Genomic DNA, 13007 nt, shown 5'->3' with positions numbered 1-13007 from the left:
GACACCAATGGATGTACAAGCCATAGGCATACACTACCAGCCATGTGTTTGGCTTTAATGAGAAAGAGACCACACCTATGTGTGCCATACTGTGAAAACTTGGATAGTCATAAGGCACGGCCCCTTTTTTAATGAAAGCTGAAGGTGCTGCTGCTAGGGAATATGGCCAGCAGGTGCCATCTGGCTTCTCCTTCCCCCATGTGTACTGAACATGGGGAGATTTTCACATGAAGGGGGTTTCTCCTTCCCTGTTTCTCACCATTGGCCGCTTTCTGTAGAGGCAGAGAGACGCACAGCTTAATGATGATGAGATATGAATATGTTGCACTAGAGACTATGAAGGAGGAGTTTGACAACAGGCTGCCAGTTTGAGTGGCAGCCTGATTTTCTTGTCACATTTGATTCCACCCTCAGAACTGAAAGAAAGTAAAGATCTTTATTCACAGGTCTAAAATGTGACCTTGTATGAGGTTAAATGAATTGAGTTACATGGATGAGATTTTAATCATTCCTGGGGCTTATGCGTGGGAGCCAAATTACTGAGATCATGTACCATTCTCCAGGTCTTATTTATTCAGACCTCTAATTTTATCTATTCTTAGAGGCAGTAGTTGCTAATCACTTCTTCACAAATATGTTAGGGGTTTTTTTAGTTGCTGCAATTTTCCCGGGTTTATTCTCTTGCCAGATAGTTGAAAGTAGATTAGAGAGTTTTACTTGAACAAAAAGGTGAGATATAAAATATATATATGCACAGTCATACCCTGTGTATTTGAAGCACATTGATTTATTATGTTTTTATACTACTCTTTTTCCAAGGGGCTCCGGGCAGCACCTGTCATTTCCTTGCTTCTCCCATCTGTTCTCACAACAACCCTGTGAGGTGGGTGAGACTCAGTGATCACTAGATGTCCCCCTTTTGCCCACTGTTGAGAGAGTGACATGGTGTATTTTGTCTTGCCACACTAAATCACTGCAGTCTAGATGCCCAATTGAATTAGAACTTGTGAGGATTCTATCATTCCGGCTTTGGAGATAGACGCTTGTTTATTTTTCACCATTGTCTTTGTTGGAATAAAAGTCTTTGCTGATAACGCCTAAGTAATTCTCTTTATCAAAGTGCTGTGAGGTGATATGGGAGGAAAAAAAGCCAAAGCACTTTCAATACAGATTAAGATCTCTTCAAAATGAGGTGAGGCAGGTTTCTGACGCATTATATTGCCATCGTGATTGGTGTGCACTTTTCTGTTTTCAACTCTCTCTCTCTCTCTCTCTCTCTCTCTCTCTCTCTCTCTCCCCCTGTGTGTGTGTGTGTGTGTGTGTGTGTGTGTGTGTGTGTTCAGTAACAGGAGGGGAAGAGCCAATGGAGGAAGAATGGTTTGTTAAATGTGTTTTTTTTTTGTCCTCCAATAAAAATACTGCTCACAACGAATTCTAGCATATACCGTAAGTTCTCCTGGTAACTCAGGTGAAGTACCACATTTCTGATGCAAAGAAAATTTGGGGATATAGCGGTGGGAGGAGGCCTTGAAATGTAGAGATCCAAGAGCTTTAGAGTTTCCTGGTTAATTCTGCACACTCATTGGCCAATAGTTTCCAAGCAGTAGTTAGAGACCCAGAGGTTTGTTGCCAACATTACTAAACTCCATGAAAAGCACCATTGAAAAAAAATTGGCATAATTAAGCAGTGAGGACTTCATGGTTATGGGGGTGTGAGCATATAGTTGGGTTAAAATATAGTAAAGTCACCAGGGGCTTGATATATTCTCTTCATGGGCTGCTAGTTGACCATCCCTGCAGTGCCAGTGCAAGGTTACATGGAGCCCTGGAGTACAGTCATGCACTGAACCTCCACGGTGCCCGTGCCTGCCTCTGTTAGCACAGCCAGTGCTACCGGTTTCAGTACCACTGAGGGCTCAGGGGTCATTTCAGCATTGTGGGTCCTGTCATGAGCATGGGCCTGGCTGCCAGGCCTGCCTTATTGTTACCAAAAAAATCTAGATTTCATATAGGAGTATCTTTGCCAGGACTGTAGGCAAGACAGAGCAGGTCATGTAGGCTAACCCCTATAAACGTTGCTGGGTCTGGTCTGCCTTGTAATCTGGGTGACATGAAAACTGTTCAGATCTTGGCTGCAAGCCTATCTTGTTTCTCCCCTGATTTACCAATTCCACTTAACTTGTTTTGCCTCTCCTTTGCCTTATTGTGCCCTGCCTTCACCTACTGCAGTGACTTCATCCCTTGGCTTGGCAGGTACCAAGACTTCACAATATTCTTTAGCTAGATTAGAGGAAAACCACAAGCATTTGCATTAATTAACCAACCTCTGCAAGTATGTGGATGCTACTGGTGGAATTAGGAATGTGGAAAGGAGAAAGAAGGGATCGATGTTGACATTCTTTTGTGTGTGTGTGTAATTCATTCATTTTCCAAGGGCACTAACAGAGCACATTATGATATTACTGGGGGGCACCCTTTTCCAAGTGCTTACATTTACGACAGACATGTGCCTACTTTCATGACACCACAAAAAGATAATACAGGCCTCTGCACATTTTGCTGTCTTAAAAGTTAGGCCCATTCTTGGGTGTATTTGGGGTACTGAATCCAAAAATAGCATCTGTTTTGCCTGATTGGCTCTAGTTTTAGGGTACAGGCTAACTACCTTATATGCTGATTGAAGCAGCTTCCTCATGAGGAAGCCATGATGGTGAGCCAGTTGGGCATAACTGATGCCATTTTTAGATTCAGCACCCCAAAAATAGCCTAATTTCATTCTAACATCCTTGGCAACTGAAAAAAGGGGTCTTTGCAGGCGTCTATAATCTCTCCTCGCTTAGTATTTAGATTTACACAACCCATTAACTGCCATCTCCATTTTATGACAATGCAGAAATAATTCTTTGGAATAATTCCTCTCATCCCTTTCACTGTTGTTTAAGGGGGGAGCATGGAGTGCCAACTCAGTCAACCTAAACATCGTACTCTAATATTAGGTGAACTTGGGCTCACTTGCTTCTTTTTCATGGCCCTGCATTTTTGTGAATGCTGGATTTCACAAGAGCACAGCACTGAGCACCTGACAAAGGCCCCTATTGCGCCCTTTTACAGTGTAATGTTGTGGAAGTGCTGAGAACACGATGACCAAGTAGCACTAAATTGCAAACTGAATTTGTTTTAAAATCCTTTCTATTCTCATTGGTATTCCATAGATGAATCTGGAAGTGTTATTGCAAGCGGTGGAGCCCTTCTTTAATTTCAATATGTTAACACACAGCATACATCCACAGGGTAATATAGATGCCACTCTGCTGGATGTTTGTCATCTGCCCTTGCTGTCTGGGGTGTATTGAAGTGATTAACTGAAAGGCACTGCCATGCATGTACAATAGCATTAGATTTTTCTCTGCTGCTTACAGAAATCTGGATTTATGCAGCATACAGGCAGACAGAGCTCTAGGCTGGTGAAAGCTGGGGGCAGAGCACTGGTGACAGAGCCGTTTCCCCGGAGGAGGAGAGGCAGTTGCTTTCCTATCTAAAGGATGGAGTGCTTCCATGGCAACCCACACAATTTTAGAATGGTTGGTAGATTTATAATGAAAATGTGACTGAGGGGAGGGGAGAGAGAAGAAAATACATGTACAGAACTTGCAACATAGATGCATTCTTGGGGAAAACATGTAGGTTTCCTGCCTGCTTTACACTGTGGAAGTGAGAGGGCAGCTGCTCAGTGGTTCTTTGAACCAGTATTGTTGACAAAGGGCCTGTTACAGAATTGGTTGTTTGGGGTTAGTGTGATAGACTGAACTTGAATTAACCTCCTGAGTGCAAGTGTAGTGAGCTGACATAGATTCATCATCAAACTCTAAGATCAGGGGCTCTTGGTTTGCCTTCTTGCACCCATGTATAAGTTATTTTTGAAAATAAATAGCACCTTGTAACCACTGCTTGGTGAAATAACCTGAGCCAGAGACAACCTTGAATTCCTTGCTTGCATGGATCCAAAGATGATGTTGGGTCTGTGACCATAAATAAAAGATGATGATGATCCAAAGATGACGGCCTTTGATACTGATGATGAACAATCTCTTCTAGGCAAGTGCTAGGAGAAGACAGGTGGTCCAAGACAGGCAGTGCTGAGGATCTGTGAGATATTGAACAAGGCAGACCTGCAGTGGGAGATCAGTAATGCAGGTGCAGGTAGCAGGTAGCAGGGCAAAGTTAGAGTTCTGAAGGACCTAGGACAGCTCCCAGGAAAGGCAGAGTGTTGCTCCTACAGTGGTCAGAAATCCACCTGAGCTCCTAAATACTAAAGTAGGACTGTTGAAATATCCAAGGATCTCATCTGATCCGTCAACTAGCAAGACTTGAAGTGACAGAGTTCCAACTGGAAGTTGTGCATTTCCTTGGTAGCCTTCAATCTGCTATCCTCTGTCAGTTGGAAGCTGGTTGGAAGGATCTCACCCAGCTGAGGCAGTGCCCTGCAAGTGGTAAACAGAGAAAGAAACCTGTCTCTCCAGTGGCTGAAAATGTGGTGGAAGATTCCAGAAAGTTAGACAGCTAGCTATTTTTCTATATGTCTAGAGCTGTGCTGCTATGGGAAGGAAACTCCCTGTGAGTTTCCTTCCCATAGCAGCACAGCTCTAGACATATGGAAAAATAGCTAACTGTCTAACTTTCAGGAATCTTCCACCACATTTTCAGCCACTGGAGAGACAGGATTGAACAAAGTGTGTGTTTTATAAGATCTTTTTAGATTCTGTTTGATCAGTTATTTGTAGGACAGAGGTCTCAGTTCTCTTGGTAGAACTTTCAGTTTGAAGGGCAGCCTTTACAGTAGGTGCAAAGCTCGCTGTTTATTGATTGATTGAATTTGTAATCCGCCGCACCTAAGGCGGCTAACAATGAGTGTGTACAATACATAATTCAAAAGATGAAATACAGATAAAAAGCATAAGAAGGCAATAAAAGCAGACAATATAAACATGATGCCCCCTGCTCATGTTCTTTGCTGTCACCACCTGTTTTTCTTTTGTCCTGGTGGTGGAAGCAGTGCTCTCATGATTCCCAGTTATTGGTTGCCATATTTTTTTTCCCTTTCAGTTGGTCCCTAAGGTAGGGACAGGAAGTGTTACAATTACTCTAGTTGTTATTGCACAATTAATATGTGCATGTGGCTCCAGCTCTGCTCCCAGATACAGATAGCAGCTGACACAGGCAACATCAAGGGGATGTATGACGGTATCAAGCAGGCCCTAGGTCCAACACAGAAGAAAATTGCCCCTCTGAAGTCTGCCACAGGCGAGGTCATCCAGGATCGGGTGTAGCAGATGGAGTGCTGGGTGCAGCACTACTCTGAGCTATATTCCAGAGAAAATGTAGTCACCGAAGAAGCGCTAAACAACATTGAGTGCCTGCCTGTGCTGGAGGAGCTTGACAGTGAACCAACCCTAGAAGAACTTCACATGGCCCTGGACTCCCTTGCCTTTGGCAAGGCACCTGGAAAAGACAGCATTCCTGCTGAAGTCCTAAAGTGTGCTGCAAAGAGATCATCGTCACTGAGCTGCATGAAATCCTCTGTCTCTGCTGGAGAGAAGGTGGAGTACCTCAAGACATGAGGGATGCAAACATCATCATGCTGTACAAGAACAAAGGCGACAGGGGTGACTGCAACAACTACCGTGGCTTTCCAAAACAAGTCCTAGATATTCACAAGGCTGATGATGAGGTGGTGGGGAGGGGTGGGAAATGTTAGAAGAATGGCTTTATAAGGGTTAATATTTTGTTGGAGCTGAGGGAAAACTAGTGAAATGAGGACCAGCAAGAAGCCTATAGAGGGCAATGTGTAGTTTAGATACCTGTGTACAAACTGAGGCTTGTGTAAGGAAGCTGATTCTGCTGGGAGGAAAGAATGAGTTAAGAGTTGATTAGCAGGAGCAGAGCAGATAGCTGACTTACAAAGAGCTGGGAAAAGAAACCACTGAAACTTACCTGAAGATGTCTGCTCGGCTATATTACTGACTTCCTTACTCCTTGGTTCCTGCTGCTCTTCCACTGAGGCCACATTCCAAATGCAGATTCATTTAGACTCTGGAAGAGAGAGTGTTAGGGCACGTAATAAGGATGTTTTGTGGAGTCTGAGAGGCTGTCTTGTTTGTTCTGTTCTGTTAAATTGGTTAATAAAAATTCTTCATCCTTCTTACCTTGTCTTCTGGAGTTCCTCTGGCGAATGCTGCCTAAGCAACCAGCATAACAGAATGTCCTCAATTATTTCAGTTATGTGTACTTTAGTTTATTTACTGGAGGGAATGGGTAGTAAAGCCAAGGCATGATAAAAGTGTGTTTTAAGCCATTTCTGCCCAACACTGCATATTGTTGCAAATGTATACACCTTTGCGCTTGGCAGAAATGGGTTTTAATAAGACTTGAGTGAGGGATCATCTCACAGTGTTCTGAGAGGCAGTTTCAAGCATAAGGACAGCCCAGGACAGAGTTTTGTGAGGGAGCAGGAGACCTTCCTATGGTTGAGGGTGATGGAGCTGAAAGACTGAAAGTCATGGGAGAAGTGTAGTGGGACATGAGGGTTGAGAAGTAGAGAGGGGTGAAGTTAATGCAGAGCCAATATAGTGATATTTGTTGTAAAGCCAATCGGAGCAAGAGCAGCTTCCTACCCTTCTTTTAGGGAAAGAAAAATATGCTCCATAAAAAAAATTATAGGGGAAAAAATAACATATGCTAACGTCAGAATATCATCATGCTGATAGTTTTACCATCTTCAGTGGTTTCTACTCTGAAAACAACCACCGCAATTGCCGTCATTATACATGAGGAAAATGGGGTGGCAAAATTTGGGAACCATTTCAGCTGAACCCTGACTTCCATAACTATTTTGTGCAGGCAAAATGTTTGGTCGGCAACCCCTGAGGATGTGGGGTTTTGTCAGGAATAATATGTCAGACATATTAGTATTCGTGACACCATTTGCTAAATGAATGACGCAGTGACCTGAAAATGCCTCCCATTTTACTGGCAGTTTTTTTCTTACTGAAATACCTTCCCTTTTTGAACAGATATTTCACCATCAGTGTCAACAATAAAACTTGTTGGCGCTGGGTATTCTCCCATACATTCTGTATGTACTCAGAAGCACTGAAAAGTAAAATAATTCTCACTCACACACGCCCTCACAAGGCTTGGCTAATTAGCTTTTTAAACTCTGGACTAATTCAGGGGTTTAAATTGCACCAGGCAACTAGGTTACTACTTGGAAAATTAATCTCAAGGAGATGGAAATCGAGGGCAGACAGCCATGGAGGGCTGGGTGAGCTGGCAGCACCTTTGAGATGATCCTTCAAGGTAATGGATGAACTGGCTACTGTTAATGATGCTTGGTCCCAGCTCTTTAATATTTCATGATTGCAATGTGTCATGGAATGTGTTCTTCATTTTCCATCAGTTTTTAATTATGAACTGTGTGTACATAGAGAAGCATGCTCTCTGTTTAGTTTGGTCTCAAGTGAGAAGACAAATGGCTGTACTACGGTTGTCCATGGTTTTTATTCTTTTCATTCTTGGGTTTCTCAAATACCAGTGCTTGCCTATTGTGGCATGCAGACGTCTGACAATGCTTTCCAAATTTGAAGAATTCAAGGTCTGATGTTATAGGCCAGTGGTTTTCAAATGTTTTAGCACCAAACCCACTGTTTAGAACAGGGGCATCCAAACATTTTGGCAGGAGGGCCACATCATCTTTCAGACACTGTGTCAGGAGCCAGGAAAAAAAAAAGAATTTACATTTAAAATTTGAATAAATTTACATAAATGAATTTATTAGAGATGGAACTTATATGAATGAATGAAGGTCTTACAGTAGCTCAAGGACTATAAAAGGCCTTGCACAAAGCAAGGCCAGCCTTTCCTTTCCTTTGCTGCTGCTGCTTCATCACAAACGTGAAACAACAAGTAGTGGAGGGAGCCCTCATCCCACAGCTCACGCAAGAGGTTGAATAGTTGCCCTCACGCTGAGAGCAGTTGTGTCAGGTCAACCCAGGCTCCAGCAAGTCTCTGGGCCAGAGGCTCATTGGAGACTGGGGGCTCCCTGCGGGCCAGATTGGGAGTCCCCGAGGGCCGCAAGTGGCCCCCAGGCCAGGGTTTGAGCACCCCTGGTTTAGAATGACAATCTGTCAGGACCTGCCAGAAGTGATGTCATTAACCTGGAATGTGATGTCATGGCTTGAAATGACATCATCAAGCAGGAAAATTTTTATTGCCCCTATATGACCAAATCAATTAAGTAAATTAAAAGTTTGCAATAAGTATATATTTAAAATTTGTTTAAGCTAAAGAACCCTCCCAACCCTTCCAAGCAGTTGCTGATCTGTTTAAAAAAATTCCTCAAACATCCCAAAGGCTGTGATCCTATCCATACTTACTCAGGAGTAGGACCCATTGACTATAATTGTTAAAAGCATATGCATAGTAGCATGTTGAAAGGACAGATCTGAAACATTTCCCCAAATGCAGTCACATACCACAGTAGCTTCAAATCTAATAAATAAAAATATACATTGAAATGAATGGGAACCCACCTGAAATTGGCTGGCAACCGACCTAGAGGGTTCCAACCCACAGTTTGAGAAACACTGTATAGTCTGTTTGGGTTGCATTAGTTCAATGATAGATAATGTGATGCAGATTCATATGATCATTTGTTTTACACACTGAAGTCACCATGAGCAAATGGTTGATGACTTTGTGTTTGACCAAGTGGTCAGTTGCTTTTGTGTTTGGCCAAAAGGGCCTTGATTAGTTGAACTTTGTGAGATGGTTTGTCACTAGCTGCATTCAACACTCTAAAACAGTGTTTCTTAAACTGTGGGACAGGACCCACCAGGTGGTTCACAAGCTATTTTCCGGTGGGTTCCCATACATTTCAATATTTTATTTTTAATATATTAGTTTTGATGCTACCATGGTATGTAACAACAACAACTAGGTATTTATATACCGCCTTTCTGGTCATCGGATTACACCTCTGACTTTACTCAAGGTGGTTTACATAGGCAGGCGTTTCTAAATCCCTCAAGGGGATTTTTACAATCATAAACAGTTCTCTATTTAAACATTTCAGATGGATCTTCCTGGTCTGATCTCACTTCTGGCCTCCAGTGCCTCCCATGCAGGCTGACAAGCAGCTCCTTCATCTCTCACATGGAGGGCAGCCAAGACGCTTCTTTGCTCACACCGAATAGCAGATGGATTAACTCGGCTCGGCTTGTCAGCTGCTTCAAGGTCTAGCCGTTCAGGGAGCTGCCAGTGTTCTCGAACTGGCGACCTTCTGATGTTATCTTCGGGCAAATGGAGGCTCTACCCTCTAGACCAGACCTCCTGCCCTATGTGACAAGACTGGGGAAATGTTACAGATCTATACTATGAACAGGCTACTATGTGTATGCTTTTAACAATGATAGTCAATGGGTCTTACTCCTGAGTGAGTGTGGGTAGGATTGCAACCTAGGATTGTTAAAAATTTTCCTGCTTCATGATGTCACTTCCGGTCATGACATCACTTCTGGTGGGTCCTGACAGAGTCTCATTCTAAAAGTGGGTCCTGGTGCTAAAAGTTTGAGAATCACTGCTTTAAAACATTGGCTAAAAGTATGTAGTGGACCCAAATGTCCAGTTTCAAAGTCCAGCACTGAAACTGAATGTCACTGCTGTCTGTAAATATTCAGTGGGTTCAAAACTTGCAGTATGTTTATAGATTCCTGGAGTAGGATGGCAATAATTATGGACATAGTGACACATGCCCCAGCCCATCTCAGGTAATGTATTGAGGAGTCCTTTTGTTTGGATTGGGATGGAAATGAAGTATGAGCCAAGGATGATTGGAAAGACTGCTGGAGGGGCTACGAGAAGATTATACAGTTCTGTCTTGCTTGTACAAAATGTGTTTCTTTTATTCTTATCAAAGTATTTTATTCAGGCTGGCTGTGATACCAGATTAAACCTATATTATGTTCCAAAAGAATGATCCTTTCACTTAATCATCTGAGCAATTTGTCCAGGATTAACAATTTTATTCTTTTTTTCAGCTCTCAATTTAGGTAATGTAGGGCTACTTGTCCTGATAGAGTGAAGAGCCATTGTGTATGTTAAGTATCATTATAGGCCAAATTCCTTTTAGTGAAATAGGACATGCATTCAGATGTACACTTGAAATCTGCCACCTGGATATAATGACTTGGGACTACAGCCAGTCCTCACGTAAAGTTGTCTGTCGTTCTTAGAAATGGCAACTTTGAACAAAACAATTTATAATGAAACCAATTTTACCACAGGTAACATAGTCTCAAATGGGCTTCTTGCTGAGCACTTTCCTATTACGCTACAAAACATTGTCGCGCCCCAGAATGCCTTGTGCAAGGCAACCTTAAAATGAAACCGTGTTGAATGAAACAACTATGAGGACTCGCTATACTTGCATAGTGTATGCTAGTTGTACATTTACGACTTGGGCTGTAGCAGGGGTGTCCAAACCCCAACCTAGGGGCCAAATCTGGCCCTCAGGAGGATTTTATCCAGCCTCTGAGGTTCCCCAGCCTCTCAGGGCTAAAAATAACTCAAAAGATGCACTTCCAGGTATATTCTGCATTCAACCACTAGAGGTGCAGAATGTAATGCAATGGAATGGAAAAAAATTATAATAATTTCTTTCCATTACATTGCATTACATGCAGCACCTCTAGTGGCTGAATGAGAAAACTACAGATGTTGAGAGACCTGGAATATAAGTATAATGTTAGTTAAACTTAAAATGGAGCAGAAACTGAGACAAAAAATGTTTGAGATTTGCGCTGTAGGTTGCTTGATGCTTTTTCAAAATCCATTCCCCCCTTTTCCTTTTGAAATCAGTCTTGCCCTCTGATCTCCTTCTCCTTCTACCTCCACCCACTTATTGTATTCAATCAAACTCTCAGCACATCTTTCCTCCTGTTATTTATTGCTTATTTATTTTCTGGCCCTCAACATGTGTCAGATATGTGCCGAAGAATTTGTACACCCCTGGTCTGGAGAAAGCAGACCAATTCCAACAATTCCTACTTTATAGTTGGTTGGTGGGAATTCGATGTAGTAGCTGCAGGAACATGCCTTCTCCTTGGATATGTGTGACCAGGACTCTTCAGTATTATTTTACTGCTTTTCAAGGAAGTTTTTTCAAAGCAGTGTACAGCATAGCTAATTGAAAGGACATAAAACCAGTTTAAAAAACTCACTATACAGAAAAGAATCAACAAAATGCTGAAATGCCTTTTGAAACGAGAGTGTTTTGACCTGTTGCTGAAGAGACAGCAGGAGGGGAGTTGAGCTATGCGCCCCTCTTGCAAGAGGGCACGCCACAAAGTTGAGGCCATGACAGAAAAAGCCATGGTTCTTTTGGAGATCAACTTAGCCTCTGCACAAGATGGAATCTGAAGCAGAGCCTCGCTTGTAGACTTTCATGCAATTTGTTTATTGTACTTCCTTTTTAGGTAACTCAATAGAATAGTTTCTTTTGTACTTACGCATTTGTGCTGAGGACTGGGAACAACTTCAAACCCTGCTGGTTTCTAAACCTTTAACAGAAAATCTTAAACTGACGCTCTCTATGTTCAATCCATTCTTTAGCCATTAACTCCATGGTAGACCTTGAGCTTTGCTATCATTCAGCTTCAGTTCCTGATCCAGTAAATGGGAATATTTATTATCTACCTCCTGAGAAAGTTGCAGGGGTGGATGAGAAAAGCATTTTCTATTGTGTTGTGCACTACAAAGTGCTGTACAAATGATATATGTAGCAACACTTCCCCTTTACTCAAAAAGACAGGTCTGGCACCTTGTTTCAATTCTTTTGGCTTTACAGACTTTCCAGACCATGGAAATTTGAAAGCTGAAAGTGAAAAGATTTGCCATTATTTAACTACTGCTTTTTCTTTCAGAAGTATTGTGCATTGCCAACTGCAATGTGTTCCACTGGGTTACTGCAACCCAGAGGATGCTTTCTGTTTAATTATAATAATTACACTTTTGTTTCCTTTGCCAGCTGGTGATGGAGTTTTGTGGCGCTGGCTCTGTCACTGATCTGATCAAGAACACAAAAGGAAACACTTTGAAGGAAGAGTGGATTGCCTACATCTGCAGGGAGATTTTACGGGTACGTGTGCAAAATGGGTTATTAACCTCCCTCTTTCTGTCATTGGCCCTGCATGGTTATCATGCTGGCTCTGTCGAACTGCGGCTTGCAAATCAGGAACCAGTGTTGGATTTGTGTTCTTTCCATCCCCTGGTTTTTAGCACAAGTTACCCATTTCCTGCCATTGTCAGCCTTCACCATTGTTTAGCAACACTAACAACAGCTCATGCCAAGACTCCCTTTTAACCAGATTTCCTTGTATCCAGGGTTTGCATACTCTAGTTTCAAATCATAGTCGGAGTTCAAATAATGGTGGAGAACCAGAGTGGTCCTTAATGAAATCTATAAGTCTCATCACTGACTCACCACAATTTTAGCCAAATCGCATCCCTTGTAATCTTCTAAAAATAGGAGCTATCAAAAAAGGCATGGGGGAGAGGCCCATCTGTCCCTCCCCCCATAATTTGAGCACTGAAGCTGTTTGAGATGCTGCTTTTGGTTAATGTTAAAGCAAGATTATCTTCTGTGCAGATGTAGTGTTAAACCATAGCTAAGACCAACTACATACAAGAGGGTGGAATTTGTGCTATGGGAGAGAAGGGGGCACACATTTCCAAGGCTGACCCTACAGTTTGCAGGGAGCCAATGTTATCTGCTCTGGCCTATGTTGTTTTTCTTCATGAGGCTTAGAAAGTGAGAGAGTGCTCCTGAGGCTTTGTGGATAGTGAAGAGGAGAAAGTTTGTAGGAGCCTGTAAGTATGAATGATTCATCTTCACTTAAATATGATGCATAATAAATAAATGAACCGACTAACTTCTTTGTCGCTTAACTCTG

The 13007-nt window shown here is 42.4% G+C and overlaps 1 protein-coding gene across 3 annotated transcripts in view; it reads left to right on the top strand.

Annotated features, from left to right (window-relative positions):
* The window catches only part of TNIK (TRAF2 and NCK interacting kinase), a 292122-nt gene that overhangs the window by 164622 nt on the left and 114493 nt on the right, over positions 1-13007 (top strand). For all 3 annotated transcript variants that reach the window (XM_066621727.1, XM_066621728.1, XM_066621726.1), the window contains exon 5: positions 12083-12193. In XM_066621727.1, the coding sequence (XP_066477824.1) occupies positions 12083-12193 (111 nt within the window). The remainder of the gene's footprint in view (positions 1-12082; positions 12194-13007) is intronic.

This window comes from Tiliqua scincoides, chromosome 3 (genome assembly GCF_035046505.1).
Source record: "Tiliqua scincoides isolate rTilSci1 chromosome 3, rTilSci1.hap2, whole genome shotgun sequence".
Lineage (NCBI taxonomy): Eukaryota > Metazoa > Chordata > Lepidosauria > Squamata > Scincidae > Tiliqua > Tiliqua scincoides.
This window is presented reverse-complemented; position numbering and strand designations above follow the sequence as displayed.